This window comes from Oncorhynchus keta, chromosome 19 (genome assembly GCF_023373465.1).
Source record: "Oncorhynchus keta strain PuntledgeMale-10-30-2019 chromosome 19, Oket_V2, whole genome shotgun sequence".
NCBI classification, from domain to species: Eukaryota; Metazoa; Chordata; class Actinopteri; order Salmoniformes; family Salmonidae; genus Oncorhynchus; species Oncorhynchus keta.
The window spans coordinates 42,605,770-42,630,199 of NC_068439.1; the positions used below are offsets into that span (position 1 = coordinate 42,605,770).

Below are 24,430 nucleotides of genomic sequence, written 5' to 3' on the forward strand. Positions count from 1 at the left end.
TCAAACAAATCAAACCGTTGTACTGTAATGAAATGAAGATGTGATACTCCTGACCGGTGATTGAATTCAATCAGTAAACGTGTGGTGACGTTGGCTAGCTGTTAGCTGTTAGCTGTTGGCTAGCTAGCAGAGTCTCCTACGTTAAGGACGACAAATAGCTGGCTAGCGAACCTCAGTGAATTAAGATAATCACTCCAAGGCTACACACACTAAACTACACAATTATCTTGGAAACAAAGACAGCTATGTAGCTAGCTAACACTGAACTAACCAAGTCGTACAGTTGAGTGAATAGCACTACAGTGATGCTAATCTGTGTGCGTTAGCTAGCGTTGCTAGCTCCTGGGCGAATAGCAGTGAAGGCTACGTTAGGGCGACGAAATACGAAATACGATAATTAGAGTCTTGAGATGTTGCTTCAATGTATCCACTAAATTTTCCTCCTCATGATGCCATCTATTTTGTAAAGTGCCCCAGTCCCTCCTGCAGCAAATGCACCCCCACAACATGATGCTTCCACCCCCTTGCTTCACGATTGGGATTGCGTTCTTTGGCTTGCAAGCCTCCCCCTTTTTCCTCCAAACATAATGATGGTCATTAAGGCCAAAAAGTTATATTTTTGTTTCATCAGACTAGAGGACATTTCTCCAAAAAATACAATCTTTGACCCCATGTGCAGTTGCAAACTGTAGTCTGGCTTTTTTATGTCAGTTTTGAGGCAGTGGCTTCTTCCTTGAAGAACGACCTTTCAGGTTATGTCGATATAGGACTCATTTTACTATGGATATAAATACTTTTGTACTTGTTTCCTCCAGCATCTTCAAGGTCCTTTGCTGATGTTCTGGGATTAATTTGCACTTTTCGCACCAAAGTACGTTCATCTCTAGGAGACAGTACGCGTCTCCTTCCTGAGCAGGATGACGGCTCTGTGGTCCCATGGTGTTGATACTTGCATACTATTGTGTGTACAGATGACCATGGTACCTTCAGGCATTTGGAAATTGCTCCCAAGGATGAACCAGACTTGTGGAGGTCTACAATTCTTTTTCTGAGGTCTTGGCTGATTTCTTTTGATTTTCCCATGATCTCAAGCAAAGAGGCACTGACTTTGAAGGTAGCCCTTGAAATATATCCACAGGTACACTTCCAATTGACTCAAATGATGTCAATTAGCCTATCAGAAGCTTCTAAAGCCATGACATCCTTTTCTGGAATTTTCCAAGCTGTTTAAAGGCACAGTCAACTTAGTGTATGTAAACGCCTGACCCAGTGGAATTGTGATATAGTGTAGTCTGTAAACAAATGTTTGGAAAATTACTTGTGTCATGCACAAAGTAGATGTCTTAAACGACTTGCCAAAACTATAGTTTGTTAACAAGAAATTTGTGGAGTGGTTGAAAAATGAGTTTTAATGACTCCAACCTAAGTGTATGTAAACTTCCGACTTCAACTGTACGTATCACTCAAAGCATGCACTAATTTGAACTTGATTTGGCTCTTTTAAATGACATAGGTCTAGACTCACCCAGGAATATGATATGTCATCAATCAGGAGATTAAGAGTCTCTCTTTCCCCTGGATCAACACACAGTTGATGAGTTTTTCACCAAAGGGACAGGATATAATTTATAACCCCCAACCCTAGCCTGTGGTTGACCAATTAGAATTCCTTGCAGTAAAATTGGACAAATGGCCAAATAACAAGTATCCTGTTTCAGGCCCAATGCAGACCATTCAAATGAAAACTTGCCACATGTAGCTATGAGTCCAGGACTGAAACCCCTACACAGATTCTAAACAGATGTTGAACTGAAAAACAACTATTTCCATTGATCGTCAATTCCCTATTGACCTCTAGTCCTCTGCGTTGTGTATTATCTTAAAATATTCTTACACTACTTTGAAGAATCTGAACTATAATACATTTTGATTTGTTTAACACTGTTTTGTTTTCTACATGATTCCATATGTGTTGTTTTGATGTCTTCACTATTATTATACAAATGTAGAAAATAGTACAAATGCAGAAAAACCCTAAAATGAGTTTGTGTGTGTCCAAACTTTTGACTGGCACTGTATGTATTCGCAGTCACGTGAAGTCCATAGATTAGGGCCTAATGAATTTATTTCAATTGACTGATTTCTGGATATGAACTGTGACTCAGTAAAATCAATGAAGTTATTGCATGTTGCGTTTAACATTTTTTTTGTTCAGTATAGTTTCATTGACGTATGGATAAGAAAATCATTGAAAAACTATATTCTTCAATAGTTCAACCACTATCTCTTGGCTGGATCTGCATCTATTCAATCTGCCACTCAAATGCTGACAAGCTTTTCAAACTTGAATGTACCATTGTTAGGCAAGCCTGAGGATCCAAAACGTATCTTACAGTGGGGCAAAAAAGTATTTAGTCAGCCACCAATTGTGCAAGTTCTCCCACTTAAAAAGATGAGGCCTGTAAATGTTCATCATAGGTACACTTCAACTAAGACAGACAAAAAATCCAGAAAATGACATTGTAGGATTTTAAATTAATTTATTTGCAAATTATGATGGAAAATAAGTATTTGGTCCATAACAAAAGTTTATCTCAATACCTTGTTATATACCCTTTGTTGGCAATGACAAAGGTCAAATGTTTTCTGTAAGTCTTCACAAGGTTTTCACACACTGTTGCTGGTATTTTGGTCCATTCCTCCATGCAGATCTCCTCTAGAGCAGTGATGTTTTGGGGCTGTTGCTGGGCAACACGGACTTTCAACTCCCTCCAAAGATTTTATATGGGGTTAAGATCTGGAGACTGGCTAGGCCACTCCAGGACCTTGAAATGCTTCTTACGAAGCCACTCCTTCGTTGCCCGGGCGGTGTGTTTGGGATCATTGTCATGCTGAAAGACCCAGCCACGTTTCATCTTCAATGCCCTTGCTGATGGAAGGTTTTCACTCAAAATCTCGATACATGGCCCCATTCATTCCTTCCTTTACACGGATCAGTCATCCTGGTCCCTTTGCAGAAAAACAACCCCAAAGCATGATGTTTCCACCCCCATGCTTCACAGTAGGTATGGTATTCTTTGGATGCAACTCAGCATTCTTTGTCCTCCAAACACGAGTTGAGTTTTTACCAAAAAGTTATATTTTGGTTTCATCTGACCATATGACATTCTCCCAATCTTCTTCTGGATCATCCAAATGCTCTCTAGCAAACTTCAGACGGGCCTGGACATGTACTGGCTTAAACAGGGGGACACGTCTGGCACTGCAATATTTCAGTCCCTGGCGGCATAGTGTGTTACTGATGGTAGGCTTTGTTACTTTGGTCCCAGCTCTCTGCAGGTCATTCACTAGGTCCCCCAAGTGTGGTTCTGGGATTTTTGCTCACCGTTCTTGTGATCATTTTGATCCCATGGGGTGAGATCTTGTGTAGAGCCCCAAATTGAGGGAGATTATCAGTGGTCTTGTATGTCTTCCATTTCCTAATAATTGCTCCCACAGTTGATTTCTACAAACCAAGCTGCTTACCTATTCCAGATTCAGTCTTCCCAGCCTGGTACAGGTCTACAATTTGGTTTCTGGTGTCCTTTGACAGCTCTTTGGTCTTGGCCATAGTGGAGTTTGGAGTGTGACTGTTTGAGGTTGTGGACAGGTGTCTTTTATACTGATAACAAGTTCAAACAGGTGCCATTAATACAGGTAACGAGTGGAGGACAGAGGAGCCTCTTAAAGAATAAGTTACAAGTCTGTGAGAGCCAGAAATCTTGCTTGTTTGTAGGTGACCAAATACTTATTTTCCACCATAATTTGCAAATAAATTCATTAAAAATCCTACAATGTGATTTTCTGGATTTTGTTTCTCATTTTGTTTGTCATAGTTGAAGTGTATCTATGATGAAAATTACAGGCCTCTCATCTTTTTAAGTGGGAGAACTTGCACAATTGGTGGCTGACTAAATACTTTTTTGCCCCACTGTATCTGCCCAATAGCTTATCTTTACACCACTTGTGCGTACTTAAACCAAAGACTGCTGGAGCCACCACCACCAGAGACACGTTACTCTTCTCCTCCTTAAAGGAGAAGTAACATTTGGTCATGTAAACAAACCATGAATAACATGGCCAAAGGCATATTCATTCATATGGCTGAAATATCAAAAGTACAAATATAGTAGGTAGAAAAGGGAGAAGCCCCAAAAGTGGCAGCCATGTTGGCGAATAAGTGACCTCGTCCCCAGGCTCAATTGCTACCACACACAAGTTCGACAGAAAACGAGAGCCGGCTGGAGGACAAAATGAGTGAAAAAGATCCTTTCATTCACAAAGCTGTATGGAGGATGAGTAAAAGAAGATGGGGATGCTAGATGCAGCAGTAATCGTTCACTAAGAGCCAATTTATGCTTGATCTGAAAAGGTGGTCGGAAGTGCCCGTATGGATGGTGTGATGCAAGTGCGGCGTCTCTCGAAGCACTCAAATGCCAAATTGAGCTCTGCACTGCATCGCTGAGCGCCTCTCAAATTGTACATTTGTGCGGAAGACGACGTTATGTCCGCATTAACATGATTGGTTGGCGGTAGGTGAGGGCAGAAGGTCCTGTATTAACACAAACTCACTTCCTTGACAACTACCTTCACAACAGCTTTGCACTGCTCCACGAAGCGCAAGAAGTATGAATGCCCTATCACTGTAAATTCTTCTTGCGCTTCGCCGAGCAGTGCAAAGCTGTTGTGAAGGAAGTTGTCAAGGCTGTGTGAGTGTGTTTATACAGGACCTCCCGCCCCTCACCTACAGTCAACAAATCATGTCAATGCGGAGCTCTATGGCGCCCTCCACATTGTTACAACATTTGAGAGGCGCACAGCAATGCGTGCCACAATTGCGTCACACCATCCATATGGCGCCTCAGACAACACTTTTGGATCAAGCATAAATGAGCGTTTAAAGATTGTGTGTTTTACTGCCAACAGACTCTGGGGGAATCTCAATTGCATACTCTTCACATCCCCTTTCCCAAAACCCATTGGATGAGAAAGCCAGAGGTCCCTGATCTTTCCTCCAATGGGTTTTGGGGAGGCGAGAGGACCAGAGTAGTATGATATTGAGATTCTCCCATTGAGACTGCCACGGTATAATTAGCATAAGGAATGGAACACAGATGGGAGCATTCAGTCATCTACCACTTAAAAAAAAAAAAAACTTTTCTATGTTTGTACTTTGAACCAGGCAGCACACAAAGCGTATTCATAAAGAAATAATCATAGGAGACAACCATTTAAATCAACAATAACCTTTATCTTATATCTTTGCAACATGACAAAATAAAAACACTGCAGTAGGAGAAAAGCAGTTTTTTGGGAAGGGGGACCATATATGCAACATACAAGATCATTATAGGGAGTGGTCTTTACGTTGAGACGTGAAGAAGGGAATGGGAACAAAGGCCATGTTACAGCACTGTAGGTAGGTCAAGTTGCATACCAAATGGTACACCATTTCCTATGTAGCGCACTACCTTAGACCAGGGTCAAGTAGTTGGAGAGTTTGACAAAAGGAAGGTGAAGAAATTCACAAAAAGTGCAAGATGGTAGACAGAAAATGAAAAGGAAAGAGACATGGTGATTATTATTATTATTTTCAAGTAACAGATAGCTAAGGCACTTGCGAAACTAAAACATGCAAAACATACTTTGGTGTCCCGTTTTATTAAAGCTTCAATAAACTTAATGAATTGAATCAGAAGCGTTAAACGGAAATTGAAAAGGGCTCCTTTGCACTTGTGAACATAATGAAATAAATGGGAAACTGTAGTGTAATTGTAAACCCCAATCATAATCCAATTCACTCAAACACAGTATGACCTGGACGTTCATCTTTCTTTATATTGGGTCTATGCTGACCCATAAAGTGCATCTTTGGACGAATGGGCAGGAAAAATACTGATTTGAATGAATTAATTCTCCTCCAGTCTGGTTGAATTAAGGGTTGGATTGGTTTTGGTAGGTTTCTGGTTGTCTGGATTAGTGTCTGGACCTTTAAAAAAAAAATTTACAAAATAAAATCCGATAACTAAAAAGTTGTTTTGAAAACATTTTTTAAAAGTATTATTTAAAGCCATGTGATTTCTGCTCCCCAAAGGCCATTGCATTTGGAGACCGGCATTAACGAAAACAAAATATTCACACAACGCAAACCGAACTCTCCAGATTTTCTTTAGACAGTTAAAACTTAATTAACCACCATACCCCCCCCCCCAACAACATTTAAACCAAAAACATTAACACTAGCACATTCCAGGTTGAATAGGAATGCCATGGCAATAATTGTAGCGACTGCTCCACTGCAATCCAATATCAAAATGGCAGGTGAAAAAAAAAAAAAACATTATCACTACTGTATGCTTTAGTGGTCTGACATGGTGACTTGAACACTTTCACAGACCTGTACCAAGCTGTGGTCATTAAGAGAACCTCATCTCTCCTGGCAGTGTCAGGTGGTGGCGCGCTTATTATTTGGGACGGGAGTCAGCGTACACAGAAGGCAGCGTTTGAACATTTGAACAGTTCGAGCAGTACGCCGAGCGTTAACCAAGCATGCAAGAAAGGAATGCCCTGTGAACAACAATTCGTAATTGCGCTATCCATAACGCAGGGTGGGAAGCCGCGAGTAGGGCTAGGCACCTTATTGAATGATTAGCAATATAAGGACTAGAGGGACGGATAGAAATAAAATGGGGAATAACAGTTTGTTGCTAAGGCACAATTTAACCATGTGTTTGGCTCTATTGCCGTCTTTCCTATACTCCCCATCCTCTCCCTCCAACTAGTGTGATCTACAGAGCAGTGAAACCCATCCGGCCCATGTAAGGAGTGTGTCCATGTGATCTTTAGCATTATTTGTGTATATATTATTCAGCGGAGTGTGTGTTTGTGGCCTTTCCACCAGAAATTCTGCCTTGCTGTAGCCTCTTGGACTAGGCCACCGTTGCAGACACATCCTCCTTGGTGTCTCTGTAACAAATCAATCCGTTTTGCTGTGGTGGTGGTTGTTGTTAAGCACTGTGTGGCCATTGCCATTCTGTACAAAGCAGTTTTTCGTTTTCTCATGGTCTTCTTCCTCCTCGTCTGAATCAGTCTCTTCCCTGTCGCTCCGCTCATCTTCAACGATATCCTGATGGGAGAGAGAGTACATTTAAATGTATAATTTAGCAGACGATCTTATCCAGAGCGACTTACAAATCAGTGAATTTAAGTTAAGGTCGAGGATCAGACTTTTCTGGACCCTGCTTCCCGGCAACTGGGGATCCCGGGGGTTCTGCACATGTGTGGGATTCTTTACTTTGCGCACACTCTGTTCTACTCGTTTGTGTCAAATTAGAGGGCCTGTTGTCCGGACCTCTGGCAGTCTATGGGGGAGCCACAGGGTTCAATTCTCGGGCCAACTCTTTTCTCTGTATATATCAATGTATATTGATGTTGCTCTTGCTGCTGGTGATTCTCTGATCCACCTCTATGCACAGTCACTTTACAAATGACCTCGACTAACCTGTACCCCCGCACATTTACTCGGTACCCTCTGTGTATAGCATCGTTATTGTTGACATTTTCTTGTGTTACTTTTTGATTGTATACTTCTATTTTTTAAACGTTAGTTTATTTGGTAAATCTATTTCTTGAACTGCATTGTTGGTTAAGGTAAGGGCTTGTAAGTATTTCACGGTAAGGTCTACTACACCTGTTGTATTTGGAGCATGTGACAAATGAAATCGGATGGCAAGGAATAAGTTAGTCCTAAATATTTCAAACACAAAAAGCACTGTATTTGGGACAAGTCATTCACTAAACCCTAAACCTCAACTAAATCTTGTAATGAATGTGGAAATTGAGCAAGTTGAGGTGACTAAACTGCTTGGAGTAACCCTGGATTGTAAACTGTCATGGTCAAAACATACAAAAGTAGATGGGGAGAAGTCTGTCCATAATAAAAGTTCTGCCTTCTTAACAACACTATCAACAAGGCAGGTCCTACAGGCCCTTGTTTTGTCGCACATGGACTACTGTTCAGTCGTGTGTTCAGGTGAAGATAAAAGTAAAGGTAAAGATGGATTTAGGAAAATTCCAATTGGCTCAGAACAGGGCAGTATGGCTGGCACTTAAAATGTACACAGAGAGCAAACAATAATATGCATGTCAATCTCAAATTGGCTCAAAATGATTGACTTCTTCATTGACTTGTAAGAAGTGTTGACAAGCTGAATGTACCGAGCGGTTTGTTTAAACTACTAGCACACAGCTCGGACACCCCATGCATACCCCACGAGACATGCCACCAGAGGTCTCTTCACAACCCCCAGTACCAGAACAGACTATAGGAAGTGCACAGTACTACATGGAATTCAGTAGAATCAGATTTAAAAAACATAAAAATACATCTTGGAACAGCGGGGACTATGAAGAGAGACACAGGTACATTGTAATATTGTTGCATGGCGGTATTATACATTGTAGATATGTAGTCGTGTAATAAACGTTATAGGATGTACTGTTTTATGTGTTTTGTAAGTGTCTTAATGTGTTTGGACCCCAGGAAGAGTAACTGCTGCCCTGGGGATCCCAAATAAATACACAACCGTGTGCTTATTCCCCATGAATTACACTGTAATTTTAAAGAAGGATTAGGGAGGGGTCCTATACACAGACAGAGAATGCAACATAATTGGAAAATGTAAAAACCTTGCAGGGATGAGCTTGCTTCATGTGCATAGTCTAGTCATAATTAAAAAATATACTCAGTGTCAGCTATTGTGTTTATTGATCAATTCAAGTTAATCATTTTGTATTTAAAAAGTGTAGGTAGCCTATATAAATATATAAACCAAATTTCATCCCATTCACACAAACAAATGGCCTATAAATACACAACGTTAATGCTTCGTTTAACCTGCCCAGAGGGACAGGGCGCATAGTAGGCTAGACTATGCAGATGCTGTTGTTAGTAGCCTACAGTTGATCAGACAGAATAATCTTATTGGTGTTTCCATGCAATACAGCATGCCAGGTTGCTGATGTTTAGGTGTATAGGCTGCTACCAGGGCTCTAAATTAAACATTTTCATTGGGAACACTGGTTCTCCCAACATTAAACAGTTAGCATCAGAAAATGTTTTTTTTTTTAAAGAGCTACTGCCCCTAAAAAACAACTAATCCCTTTGAAAACGGCCTATGGCTTCGATATGAGTCAAACATTTAATCTGGTGTCAAAATTTACTAAAGTGTAAATAGGATAACTTTTGGCCATAAAGTCTCGTCCAAAACAGAGTTTGGAACCTCAGTGCGTCACAACGAGTAAATTAAGGTTGGGTTTGGATTACATAACATTAGGTGGTTAGTTTGTTGGTCTCCAATGGTGGGGAGTATACCAATAGCTAGACCATCGACCGCTGGTTATGCATATTCGTTATAATCATTCTCGATCGCTAGCATAGCTGACTTTAGCTAGCTAACTACCAAATAGTTAGCAAGCTAGCCTACTTCAATACAACTTGGATTTGGCTTGGAAACACGATAACATTTAAAAAGGTGGCAAATAATGGGTAGAAAAACCTTATGTCACGATTGTGATTTTGCCAGGTTGACTTTAGATGCAGTAACTCTTTTGCTAACATTAGCTAGTAACAGTAATGGCGTCGCTGAAGTAAAATTGTTGACATAAGGCAAAGATGTTTCCTACTAATTATTTGCATACTTTAGCAATGTCATCATATTTCCATGCCACTATAAAATGTGTAATTTAGACAAAACATTCACATTAGCCTCCGAGGTGAGTTGCAACCCATGTCTAGGGCATAAATAAATATTGGATGAAACTATGATGTTACGAGCTAACATGTCTGACTACAACAGTGTACTAACTATCAGCAACAAACCAACCCAGGACCGTCGCAAAACATGTCACAGTTGGTTGCATCGTCATCGGCCTGAATTTTCCAAACAAGATTACGTTATTTCTCAAGCTGTGTTTATAGTTGAGGGATGATGACAAATCATTGACCCTGATTTTCTGTTAGATAAAGTGCACAGTTGGGTACTAGACTGATCCCCTGATCATGAACGGATGCCAGGACCTACCAGAAAGGCGCAAAGGTGGGTATCATGTCCAGCAATGTGATTGCAATGGTTTAACTACCTACAAAAATCATTCCATTCACTTGCCTATTTTCACAGCTTGTCAGGCAAGATCTCAGAATAAAAGTGTAATGCGACAAAGTACCCTTGTGACACCTCCTCTGTCGCCAGTCTCCCTTGACTCTTATGAAAAGGACACGCCATCATGAGGCCTCTGATAGGGACCCGAGTTACTGCCCTATGGGTCAGATATTTTGACCTTCGCACAGTGGTTCCTCGTCACACAGTGGTCCATATTGCAGCTTTAAGTCTTACACAAGTTTAACTGTGCGTGAAGTTTCAAATGGACTCTGTAATTCCTAAATGTGTAATGTGATAGGTATTTTAACCACCCAAAAATGTTTTTTTTTTAAAACAAAAAAAACATTGACTAATAAAATATTTAATCAGTTGTCCTCAAATATAGGGGATGATGACGCAATCTTTTGGAGAGTTAGCCTGCCCGGGAGTAGGTTTGTTCTGAAGGATTTGTTTCCATAGAAATGTATCTGGTACCAGTTATCCTGAGTCAAACTCAGAATTTACCAAGCCAACTCCTCAAACCACGTACGTTGTATAGGGCTCTGGACTAGGCTCAAGCCGTGTCCAGGAAACCACCCTATTTGTATTTATTATGGATCCAGCAGCAACTCTTCCTGGGGTCCAGCAAAATTAAAGCAGTTCATACAATTTTAAAAACAGAATACATTCACAGATTTCACAACACACTGTGTGCCCTCAAGGCCCTAATCCACCATCATATACAGTGGGGAGAACAAGTATTTGATACACTGCCGATTTTGCAGGTTTTCCTACATACAAAGCCTTTAGAGGTCTGTAATTTTTTATCATAGGTACACTTCAACTGTGAGAGACGGAATCTAAAACAAAAATCCAGAAAATAACATTGTATGATTTTTAAGTAATTAATTTGCATTTTATTGCATGACATAAGTATTTGATACATCAGAAAAGCAGAACTTAATATATTTGGTACAGAAACCTTTGTTTGCAATTACAGAGATCATACGTTTCCTGTAGTTCTTGACCAGGTTTGCACACACTGCAGCAGGGATTTTGGCCCACTCCTCCATACAGACCTTCTCCAGATCCTTCAGGTTTCGGGGCTGACGCTGGGCAATATGGACTTTCAGCTCCCTCCAAAGATTTTCTATTGGGTTCAGGTCTGGAGACTGGCTTGGCCACTCCAGGACCATGAGATGCTTCTTACAGAGCCACTCCTTAGATGCCCTGGCTGTGTGTTTCGGGTCGTTGTCATGCTGGATGACCCAGCCACGACCAATCTTCAATGCTCTTAAATTCGGGAAGGAGGTTGTTGGCCAAGATCACGCGATACATGGACCCATCCATCCTCCCCTCAATACGGTGCAGTCATCCTGTCCCCTTTGCAGAAAAGCATCCCCAAAGAATGATGTTTCCACCTCCATGCTTCACGGTTGGGATGGTGTTCTTGGGGTTGTACTCATCCTTCTTCTTTCTCCAAACACGGCGAGTGGAGTTTAGACCAAGAAGCTCTATTTTTGTCTCATCAGACCACATGACATTCTCCCATTCCTCCTCTGGATCATCCAGATGGTCATTGGCAAACTTCAGACGGGCCTGGACATGCGCTGGCTTGAGCAGGGGGACCTTGCGTGCGCTGCAGGATTTTAATCCATGACGGCGTAGTCCTTTTTTGTGGCACCTGTCCACATGACTGAACAGTCAAGGTGTAACAAAACAAGGCAGGTCCAACAGGCCCTAGTTGATAGTGTTGTTAAGGCTGCAGAGCATCGCTTTATTATAGACAGACTTCTCCCCATCTTAGCTACTACTGCATCAATATGTTTTGACCATGACAGTTTACAATCCAGGGTTACTCCAAGCAGTTTAGTCATCTCAACTTGCTCAATTTCCACATGATTTATTACAAGATTTAGTTGAGGTTTAGGGTTTAGTGAGTGTTTAGGCTTGTGAATACGTACGTTTCCAGGCAGAAACTTGATGGCCATGCGCAGGATGAGGACAGCCCAGAAGATGTGCAGACACTGCAGTACTAACAACAGCCCGTTGAAGAAGTAGAACCCAAAGAAAGGGGGATAGATGGTCAATGGGTACACCCACGTAGTATGTAGGATCCTGGGGGAAGAAACAGACAGATCCAGTCAATAGAGATCTGCATGGGCAAGTCAAAAGCATTTTGGCAAAGACTTAAGTAAATCACTAGAATGCATTGCATCCTGTACAATTGATAATTGAAAAAGAAAATGCCAGAAAATAATACTTTACACTAAAGTTATGGGTGCTTTAGACATACGGAGGCAGTTTCCCCAGACACAGATTCAGCCTACTGCTGGACTACAAAGCAAGCGCAACGGAAAAGCTCAGTTGAAAATGCTTTTTATTCCAGGTTTAGGCATAATGCATGTCCGGGAAACCCTCCCCTAGGATGCAGAGAAGTGTCATCCAAGATCTGAGCATCTTACCAGAAAGGGAGTATGACGAGGCGGGTAAGGATGAACACAGCTGCAAACAGGATGAAGATGTAGTTGCAGGTCTTTCTCCATTCTGCATAGTTGAACATCTTTGCTGACTAAAAGGAACAGCAGAAGGGGGGGTGGGGGGGGTTAAGTATTCAGTTGCCGTTTCCTATATTCTCCACTGGATGGCAGGCTCAACACTACGACCAGTTCTGTGAGAGTAGACATTATGTAAGCACCATTTATGACTATAATACAAGTGTAATAGCCTTGACTGTCCATATGGTGATAACATTCCTCTATACTTATTATGGAATGTTGTTTCTTTAGGTTTGTAATGGTGACATTGTATTGTAGGAGTAATAAGATTGGGTATGGGGGGGACTGTACCTCCAGTAGGTAGTCTGAGGCATCGTGCACCAGCATGATCAAAGTCCCGGCACGGATGTAGTTGACCAACCACGAAAAACTGATCAGCAGAATAGTGGCCACATGGTGAACAATCTGCTCCTTAAAATCCTGGAAGAGAGAAAGGGGGAGTTTGTCAGTTACGCAAATGTTGTGTTTACTTTGTGCACTGAACATCAGCTTGAGTTAGTCAATAACAGGAGGAGGGGGGTAGTTCACTTAAATCTTGCTGAAATGTGTTCTAGTTCTGATGGATATGGCATCAGGGATATGACATTCCTCACTCGCATCTTTGATTATCAAGTTTATTTTGGATGCGTTGTTCTGAACGACAGTTGTTTTAAATTAGAGCTTTAACACCGCTGAATATCAGCAAAACGTTCATAGCTTCAAATGTCTGTAGGGACACCTCTAAGCTACTGTTACAGATGCCTGGTTTCACCACTTATTGATTAATGACGGCGTAAGAGTGTGTGCATACCGATTCATCCCGTACTCACAAATGAGTGACAGGTGTCAGGTTCATTGACCCAGGTTTATTCGATAAAAACTGTCGCAACGTTTTTTTTTGTTTTTTTTGCGACATGTGTAATGGAAACGCGATCTATAGGAGAAATGTTCTAAAGATCGACAAAATGTTACGGTTCAACGGGTGGATTGGTTTGGTCTAACTTTCTTTGTGACTAATGATGGAAACTGTGTTTTTCAAATAAATGAGGATTGCCGAATACCTTAAGGTAGGCCCACGCAGGGCAAGTGACATCTATAAAGCTCCACTCCACATTTAATTCTAAATGCCTACTGTTGTCAACAACAACAAAAATTCCAACTACAAAACTCAAGTCAGGACAAGGATTGTCTTTGACTTTCAAGACTGCCTGTATCGCTTCGCCTTGCTTTTCTAGTTGGCTGGAAGCAAGTTCCACCAGCCAATTATTTCAGATGTAAAAATGAGTGCAAGTTTCACCATGGCACGGACCGTGTTGGTATGTTGGCACATGATAATTATTTGAATATGGCAAATTGCATTCTAACAATGCTGGCTTTTGCGGGCTACCTGAGACATGAAACAGTTGGGGGAAGTGTATACAGACTGTCGCCAATTTATTAAAGTGCAATTTGCCTAAATTGATCATGGAAACTCTTAAACCACATTTTTTTGGGTGGGGTTGTGACATCATGACATCCAGCAGTTTTTATTGACACAAGAGACAGTTCAATGGAAACGCACCGTAGCAGGCAATTGTAGAATGTATTTTCTATGAAACCTTTTCAAATGTCGACAACAACAAAAAATCCCTGGACAACTTACTGGAAACATAGCTAATGTGTGTATGTATCCATGTGTACTTTTCCTACTTACAACTGAACTAAAGCGTCACCCTAGCCATAAGCTTGAGGCGGGCACGAAAACTAACGAGTCCAATTTGGAGTTCCACAGCAATTATAGCTAACGTAACGACACAAATGTTCTGCCAACCAAGTCTCTAAAACCATTGTTTTTGGATCAGCCCTATTCATTCCTTGTGCCTGTCAAATCAACCGACAAACAGGACTGGATTTCAGTCTTGTCTGCTGACTGTTTGAAGAGTTGCCACTTTCCATTTGGGCTCACCAGCTGGAAAATAAATACGGCTGGAGAACATGGTCAATCAGTCTCCACTGCGATACCTTTCCACAGTATGCCGGTCACACATTAACCCACAAATGCCCGAGACCAGCATCTCAAAACTCGGTCCTCGGGAGACCCAAATTGATTTTTTTTGTTGCCCTAACACTACATAGATGATTCAAAGCTTAATGACTAATTGATTATTTGAATCAGCTGTGTAGTGCTAGGGGCAAAAAAAAAAAAAAAATGTGCACAGAGTTTGAGAAACCACATTAACACACCTCGCTGCCTGAGACATGCACACAAAAGGGAAGAGAAATAGCTTGCAACTGAAACTACAATCATTTTTGTGATGAACCAAAGGTCATATAATTTAGTTGTCATACCCAAACTGACATCTCCCGAGATGTGGTTAGCTCTGTCGCTTATCTCTCTGGCCTCCTCACAAAGATAAGGTCTATCCAGTTGCCATTCTAATGGTACGCATGTAAAATTGTCATCGTTTCTGAATTTGGCTCCACTTACTTTACGCTTGACATCCGTTGCCACACTGAAGAGCAGCGATATGTAGAATCCCAGCTCGATCATGTAGTACCAGTACTGAGAAGGCAGCAGTGGCTGTAAGAGGGAAGAACAAACATTTGATTTAAAATATATATATATATATACTCTATTTAGCAGATACTTCTATCCAAAGCAACTTAAAGTAGTGCATGCAAACATTTGTGACATTTATAAAAAAAGGTGTCTAGAAATGCCAAGCTGTAATCATGTACTGGAAACCTTCATGTTTGGGATTGTCCCGAAATGTGTCAGACACGGACTTTGTAAAGATTTGTAGACCAACTAAACATTTAAAACCAACTGCGATTTAGAGACCGACAGTCTTACAGTGTACATACCAGCGTGGGGAAGCCATTCCACATCTCCTCCATGTCATAGAACCATGGCTTCTGGGGAGAGATTCACATAGGTGAGGATTTCAGTCTCAAACCAAAACACAAGCACAAAATGGCACACGCCAGAGCCAAAAGGTACAAAAACAAAGGCAAAGCATTGCTAGAGAAAATATATACCGACGGTAAATCACAGTACTCACATCAATTAGGGCACCCAGGCCAGCAATGAAAGCAAGAAGGTAAAAGGTAAATCTCCAACTGTAAGAGAACGCACAGAAACCCCATATGAACAGAACACAATTTCACACAGCTTACAACAATGTCACATACACACACACACACACCACACACACACACACACACACACACAAACTAGGGCTCCTTCAAAGACAAAGTAAAGCATAAGCTACAGCCACCTGTAAACTATAGGTGGTTGTATTTTGAGCAGGTGAATACAAAAATAACAGGCAGATCACAAGAATCTTTTACAGAAGGCACACGACACCTGTTGCACAGTAGAAATATGCCCACGTCGGAAATAAAGGGTTGTTTTGGCATTCATTAATTACGTGTCGGCAGGTGCAAGTTCCATTCAACCATGTTCACCTGCTCCCATCTGCTGTTGCTAACAGCCCTGCTACTATTCATTTCAGTTCGCAGTACTCTACTTTCTTTGCTTAAGACAATTTATTTCAACCATATTCAATACAGAAATGAGTGTAGCCTACATCTCGGATTGTAAAAGCACAAAAGTATTGTGGGTTTCCACTTTGCTGCTGTGGGTACCTGGCTTCCCGGAACTTCTTGATCTGGCTGGGCCGTTCCTGGTTCCTCCGCCGCCGGAACCACCTCTGGACCTGCCGCACCGAGCAACCTGACTGCTTAGTTAACTCCTCCACTGAACTCTGACAGAGAGAGACAGGGGTTATGGGGCAATATAGCGCTAATGCATCTTTAATTGTATTACTGTAAAATGTGTTGCGATTTTAAATAATGGTTGATTTAATGTAGCAATTGTGCAGGGATTTGACTTAGGAGTTGTGTGAACTACTGAACTGAGTGGTCACTTGGATTTGGTCAATGGAATTGTATGGTAGTTTCCTACATGGACGATTAGGAAGGAGTTGACGTTAAACAACGTTATGTAGCATTATAGCGATGCTGTCCAATTACCTGTGAGGGGAACTTCGATGCATTGCAGAAATAAAATTCCAGTGCGGTGTTGGGAGCAGCTCTGACACGAGGTTTCTCCCTCACTCTAAGTAAAGAGGCGAGTTTAACGGCCACGGTCCTGGATAGTCATAGAGGAGGCAAAGGAGGAGAGGAAATTGTGGTTAGGGACTGTAAATCAGGTCTGGTTGTTGTTGTTGCAGTGAACACAAGTCAACAAGGCTAGATGAACAAGCAAATGAGATTTGAGCAATACAGGTTAAAAAAACAACAACAGCAAGCTAATGAGACATAGCGAGGCCACTGCAATGTGAAGAGAGGGAGGTATTGGTTTTGTCCTCAACATTTCGGGACGAACATATCGTCTTGGGCCTGGAGTACTGACCTCTCAAATATCTGTCGGATAATCAGGAAGCATACTGCAATAGGGAAGATGACCCAGAGATCACTTCCTTTAGCGAAGACTAGGCCATCCCGGTCCTTGAGGTCGGCCCAACCCAGGCCCGCAGGGAACCACAGCCGGTCCTGCCAGACCCAGTCACTGAGCTCCCTGAGCCAGGTCAACATTCTGAGAAAAAAGAAAAGAGAGATAAACATGTAAGAAACATTCAGACAAATGGGGTGAAGGCCAAAGCCTTGTACAGTCTGACAGGACATTTCTTTGGTAGATCCCATACCAAAATGAAAATGTCAAATTATTCAATGAAAGAAACGCTGCCGCAAATATTTGTAGGGAAAATAATTGTTGCGTTTGAAGTTGCACTATGTAGATATCGCTCTGCCAAATTCTAATACTTCGCCTCATTTCAGTTTATGTGACACAATAAGGCAGTATAGAGAATGATTGTACCACTGTGAAATATATTTTCCATAACCAAAAATATTGTTGTTTCAGCTGTTTGAAGCTGGTGTACAAAACTGAAAGTAAAAAGACAAAAATAAAACTTAAGAACTGGAACTATAGAAGTAGCTCACATAGAACAGATCTACAGCTTCTTAGACTTGCTTTCAAGTAGAATGATTTCACATCTCAATATGAACTTGGCCAGGTTGGCGATTTAATGACATATTGCTACTTTAAATTGCGGAGGTTAAATATCATTAGACAATAGGTCAAAGAGGACTACTATTTGCATCCATAATTTGTATGTGACTATTTGTGATGCGATTATTATGCCATGTTGATCTTGGTGTGCAGGTGCGTCCATCCAGATTTACATAGCCATGAAAACATGAGCATCAACACATCCAACAATGCAATGGCCTGGTGTGTAAGAACTTTGAACACAAAGAAGAATATATAGTTGCTTCAAACACCTACTGCAGGACTTCCTGACATTCCCCAGATGAATCCATTAGCTAGCTAAATTACAAGCTTTGACAGTGCAGAGCAGCTCTTGTGGCAGAGATGCAGGCATTGATACTAGTTGAGTGGGCAACATGCAGTGTAGGCTTAATTACAACACAGGCAATGAGATCTGCTGTGAAAGGCTCTCAGAGCCACTACGACATCACTGCTACTCATTACTGGCAGGTTTTGAATGTGTTTTCCTTAGTCACCTGTGGACGCTAGTTTTGTTTGAGACGGCATGTGAACAAGAAGGCCTGATTCTCAATCTACTGAGGCACCTTTGTATTTTTCACTTACGATTACATTTCTTGGTACAAAAGGGTTTAAGAGTGTTCGCACAGGGAAGCCTCAGTGCCAGCTATACTGGAGATACTCCAAACAAACCAGTCACTGTGTGACAGCACCCCTCTTTGCGGCCCGCAAATAATTAAACATTTTCAATTTGGTTTAAATAATGAAAAAAAAAACAGTGTTGGAGAAGTAAAAGTGCAATATGTGCCATGTAAAAAAGCTAACGTTTAAGTTCCTTGCTCAGAACATGAGAACATACGGAAGCTGGTGGTCCCTTTTAACATGAGTCTTCAATATTCCCAGTTAAGAAGTTTTAGGTTGTAGATTTAACAAAAGGAGTATTTATCTCTATACTATTTGTATTTCATATACCTTTGACTATTGGATATTCTTATAGGCACTATAGTATTGCCAGCCTAATCTCAGAAGTGACAATTTCCCGAGTTAATATTGCCTGCTAACATGCATTTATTTTAACTAAATATGCAGGTTTAAAAATTTAAAAAAATAGACTTGTGTATTGATTTTAAGAAAGACATTGATGTTAATGGTTAGGTACATTGGTGCAACAATTGTGCAATTTTTCACGAATGCGCTTTTGTTAAATCATCACCCGTTTGGCGAAGTAGGCTGTGATTAACAGGCACCACATTGATTATATGCAACACAGGACAAGCTTGTTAAACTAGTAATATCAAACATGTGTAGTTAACTAGTGATTATGTGAAGACTGATTGTTTTTTTACAAGTTTAATGCTAGCTAGCAACTTCCCTTGCCTCCTTGCTGCACTCGCGTAACAGGTGGTCAGCCTGCCACGTAGTCTCCCCGTGGATTGCAAGGTAATCGGCCATAATCGGCACTAAAAAAAAGGCCAATTACCGATTGTTTTGAATAATTAAAGTCGGCCATGCCGATTAAATCGGTCAACCCCTATTTAGGAGTACACCACATCAGTCACTGGCTGTGTATCGATGACGTCGTCCCCACAGTGACCTTGCATACATACCTAGGGATGCACGATATATGAGTGAGAATATCAGAATCGGCCGATATTAGCCAAAAATGACAACATCAGGCATTGGCCCGATGTCTAGTTTAACGTCGATGTGCAAAACAGATGTCAAAGCTGACGTGCATACCTATATAACACAGCTAGATGACGTAATGACGCCACACAAAATACTGCGCTACACGTGCAACACAGCATTCCTAACCTAGCCCACAAGGTCTGTGGTGTGGATCAATTTTGACATTTCAATGGAAGATAACAAAAAGGCCTTATGCAACATTTGTGCTGCTATTATTTCCCGGGGGGAGAAAGTGATCTTTCAATACCAAACCTAATTACTCATCTGGGTGCATTACACCCAGACGTTCAGCTACTATTTAGAACAAAAGCAGAAAAAAAAACTAAGCGCACACTTCCAACAACTAAACAAGTTCAAGTCGAGCAGTCATTTGAAAGAGTAAGATAATTATTTTTATTTTTTTGAATTTTATCCCGTTTTCGTGGTATGCAATTGTTTTTTTTAGTAGCTACTATCTTGTCTCATCACTACAACTCCCGTACGGACTCATGAGAGTCGAAGGTTGAAAGTCATGCGTCCTCCGATACACAACCCAACCAAGCCGCACTGCTTCTTAACACAGCGCGCATCCAACCAGGAAGCCAGCCACACCAATGTGTCGGAGGGAACACCGTGCACCTGGCAACCTTGGTTAGCGCACACTGCGCCCGGCCCGCCACAGGAGTCGCTGGTGCGCGATGAGACAAGAACATCCCTACCGGCCATCCCCCTCCCTAACCCGGGCGACGCTAGGCCAATTGTGCGTCGCCCCATGGACCTCCCGGTCACGGCAGGCTGCGACAGAGCCTGGACTCGAACCCAGAGTCTCTGGTGGCACAGCTAGCACTGAAATGCAGTGCCTTAGACCACTGCGCCACCCGGGAGGCCAGAACAGCACTTTTTACATGATGGAGAGCCTGCTGGAACAAAAATTTGTTCTTGAAAACATGAACACAACTGACTCGAGAAATAAACTTATCAACTGCGTCTGCAGCAGACGTGATACCCTCTGTCATGGCATTGAAACGCCTGCTCAACAAAACTGGAGATAAACCGTGGGGTTAAAACTTGCAAAAGTACTCTACTAGAGGCCGTGAACAAGCAATTTGGTGGCATTCTCTCTGAGCCGCTTTACTGTGTTGCCACCATGCTCGATGCTAGGTACAAGGACCGCTACTTTGATGCAGACAACAAACAGGGTTTACGTGAAATGTTAGCCAGAGCTGGACAAGATAAAACAGACAACGTGACAGTGCGCACCGAAGAATACGTGGACAACTACAAATACCTAGGTGTCTGGTTAGATTGTAAACTCTCCTTCCAGACTCACATTAAGCATCTCCAATACAAAATTAAATCTAGAATCGGCTTCCTATATCGCAACAAAGCATCCTTCACTCATGCTGCCAAACATACCCTCGTAAAACTGACCATCCTACCGATCCTTGACTTCGGTGATGTCATCTATATAATAGCCTCCAACAATCGACTAAACAAACTGGGTGCAGTCTATCACAGTGCCATCAGTTTTGTCACCAAAGCCCCATACACTACCCACCATTGCGACCTGTATGCTCTCGTTGGTTGGCCCTCGCTTCATACTCGTCACCAAACCCACTGGCTCCAGGTCATCTACAAGTCTCTGCTAGGTAAATCCCCGCCTTATCTCAGCTTTCCTTCCAGTTCTCTGCTGCCAATGACTGGAACGAACTGCAAAAATCTCTGAAGCCTCATATCTCAACTAACATCAAGGCGGTGGCCCGTTCCTGTAGGTTCATGCTCTACAACATCCGCAGAGTACGACCCTGCCTCACACAGGAAGCGGCGCAGGTCCTAATCCAGGCACTTGTCATCTCCCGTCTGGATTACTGCAACTCGCTGTTGGCTGGGCTCCCTGCCTGTGCCATTAAACCCCTACAACTCATCCAGAACGCCGCAGCCCGTCTGGTGTTCAACCTTCCCAAGTTCTCTCACGTCACCCCGCTCCTCCGCTCTCTCCACTGGCTTCCAGTTGAAGCTCGCATCCGCTACAAGACCATGGTGCTTGCCTACGGAGCTGTGAGGGGAACGGCACCTCAGTACCTTCAGGCTCTGATCAGGCCCTACACCCAAACAAGGGCACTGCGTTCATCCACCTCTGGCCTGCTCGCCTCCCTACCACTGAGGAAGTACAGTTCCCGCTCAGCCCAGTCAAAACTGTTCGCTGCTCTGGCCCCCAATGGTGGAACAAACTCCCTCACGACGCCAGGACAGCGGAGTCAATCACCACCTTCCGGAGACACCTGAAACCCCACCTCTTTAAGGAATACCTAGGATAGGATAAAGTAATCCTTCTCACCCCCCTTAAAAGATTTAGATGCACTATTGTAAAGTGGCTGTTCCACTGGATGTCATAAGGTGACTGCACCAATTTGTAAGTCGCTCTGGATAAGAGCGTCTGCTAAATGACTTAAATGTAAATGTTAAATGTCATATATCCCTCACTAGCTTTAAGTACCAGCTGTCAGAGAAGCTCACAGATCACTGCACCTGTACATAGCTCATCTGTAAACAGCCCATCTATCTACCTACCTCATTCCCATACTGTATTTATTTATCTTGCTCCTTTGCACCCCAGTATCTCTACTTGTACATTCATCTTCTGCACATCTACCATTCCAGTGTTTAATTGCTGTATTTTAATTACTTTGCCACCATGGCATATTTATTGCCTTAACTCCCTTATCTTACTTCATTTGCACTCACTGGATATAGACTTTTTGTTTAATTTGTTCTACTGTATGTTTTGTTTATTCCATGTGTAACTCTGTTTTGTTGTATTGTGTCGAATTGCTATGCTTTATCTTGGCCAGGTCGCAGTTGCAAATGAGAACTTGTTCTCAACTAGCCTACCTAGTTAAATAGAGGTGAAATATAATGTTTTAAAAAAAATAAAAATCTGGAGCATCAGCATTTGTGGGTTCGAGTTACAGGCTCAAAATGGCCAGAAACGAAGCACTTTCTTCTGAAACTCATCAGTCTATTCTTGTTCTGAGAAATTAAGGCTATTCCATGCGAGAAATTGCCAAGAAACTGAAGATCTCGTACAGCGCTGTGTACTACTCCCTTCACAGAACAGCGCAAACTGGCACTAACCAGAATAGAAAGAGGAGTGGGAGGCCCCAGTGCAGAACTGAGCAAGAGGACAAGTACATTAGAGGGTCTTGTTTGAGAAACAGACACCTCACAAGTTCTCAACAGGCAGCTTCATTAAATAATACCCGCAAAACACCAGTCTCAACTTCAACAGTGAAGAGGCGACTCCGGGATGCTGGCCTTCTTCCTGTTGTATTCAGCGCTTGTGACAAATACAATTTGAGTTGGATTTGAAGTTAGGCTAGCGAGCAAGCAGTTTAACCAGGTAGCCTAGGAAAACAAAAAATAAAAGCATGTACTGTATGACAGTGATTTTACCCACGCACTGCTACTGCTTGTTATAAAGACAAAATGACACATTTGTTCACAAAAAAAATATTATTTTAACATATTATTGGTTATTTAACACGGTAAATCATAGGAATGAGTGGTTTGGGTGGAACGCCCCACAATCACATCCATCTCAACAAGATTTCCGTAAACTTTCTCTGGGGGTATGTAACTTTTTACGTTCAGCATCAGTAATGTTAGGCTATTTACCCCGAAACCATGGAAACTCAAAGGAAGGACATCCAAAACATTCGTTTAGACGCCTTCTTGTTACCAACCGGTGTTATTGTGCGATTGTTCATGGTTTTGTTTCAAACCATGACCTTCATGTATTGCCGTATTCCTAAACAAACGTCATCACCGTGAGATCAGACAAGATCAATCTACACCTATTCGGGGAAACTTGAATTGATTGGAGTTTCGGTCGTCATCCTGAATAGTTTGTGAAAACGTTCAAATATGTGTGTTGTACAAGCCGATCCAGTTGGACCAGATCTCTGATTTCACTTATTAATTTAGCCTACATCCGTTTAGCTCCGCTTGAGGATGGGTGAATATAGGCGCATCTTCTGTGACCACGAGCTATCCAAGGTTGAGTGAATCTGTAAATACTAAACAAGGCGAAGTGATAACATTGCCTGTTTTGAAATGTCAATTGTAAAACTGAAACAAAAACCGGTATCACATCTAATTAAACATAACGGTGGGCAAATGTACCTTCTGATCTTACACACAGGTAGGCCTGTTCACCGCGCGGTGTGAAAAGGTGGAAACTCCTACCGTCCCTTGAATATTGAAGAGTTCTGTATGTCCCCTTGTAGAATAATCACTTCTGCTCTATACCGAAGACGCCACCTGAGAGTATCCAGTATGTTGATGAAAATGAGCTGCAGTCTGCTTTGAATATTATTATCCGGCCTCTCGATCTCCACCAATTCTCTGCATTTTCGAGGGAAATGTAATACTTCCCCTTGTAGCACTTCCCCCGTCTGAAAGACTTACTTTTCGTTGGGATGAGGGCCCGCATATAACACAACCAGTAATTTTACTTTTCCGTTTGCTCAGAGCAATATGACAGATGTTTGCCGGGAATAGACGTCTGTTATCCCGGTTTCTTAGTTGGCCAAACCGAATGGAAGTAGAAGATGGTAGAGTGGGCGGGGATCAAACGGTTAAGTGACGTTTTACGCCGTGTGAAAAGGCTCGGGCGTGTTGGAACCAATGTGTTTTAACCCTGTATAATCCCTGGATGACTGTTTTGAAGCTACCCGCAGCCATCTTGGTACTCCTCCTTTGTAAACATTTTTATTTTGGAAGCTATTATAGAAATGCATTTATTAATGTCTACATTCGTTTTTCACATGTTCCTTTTATTACAGACATCTTAATGAATACTTTTACATTATATGTGAGCTAAACATAAAAATTAAAATGAAGATATATATATATTTTTTTTAATCGTTTAAGGGCCAATCAGCAGTTGAAACAAGAACAAATTGCTTCCGTGCCACTGTTTAAGTAAAAAGCTG

General features: G+C 41.9%; 1 protein-coding gene across 3 annotated transcripts; it reads right to left on the bottom strand.

Moving 5' to 3' along the window:
• Nucleotides 1-5,269: 5,269 nt before the first annotated feature.
• Nucleotides 5,270-24,121, bottom strand: cers2a (ceramide synthase 2a). 3 transcript variants are annotated; one of them, XM_035763655.2, is made up of 11 exons: nt 23,682-24,121; nt 17,112-17,294; nt 16,730-16,847; nt 16,343-16,461; nt 15,757-15,814; nt 15,560-15,610; nt 15,183-15,275; nt 13,028-13,156; nt 12,644-12,750; nt 12,143-12,296; nt 5,270-7,165 (listed from the first exon to the last, which is right to left on the bottom strand). In XM_035763655.2, the coding sequence occupies exons 2-11, from the start codon at nt 17,291-17,293 to the stop codon at nt 7,016-7,018; spliced, it is 1,161 nt and encodes a 386-aa protein (XP_035619548.1). In that variant the 5' UTR covers nt 17,294; nt 23,682-24,121; the 3' UTR covers nt 5,270-7,015. The 3 variants fall into 3 exon arrangements, with proteins under 3 accessions (XP_035619548.1, XP_035619549.1, XP_035619547.1); XM_035763656.2 differs by having other exon boundaries at nt 23,904-24,120; XM_035763654.2 differs by having other exon boundaries at nt 23,619-24,120.
• Nucleotides 24,122-24,430: the final 309 nt, after the last annotated feature.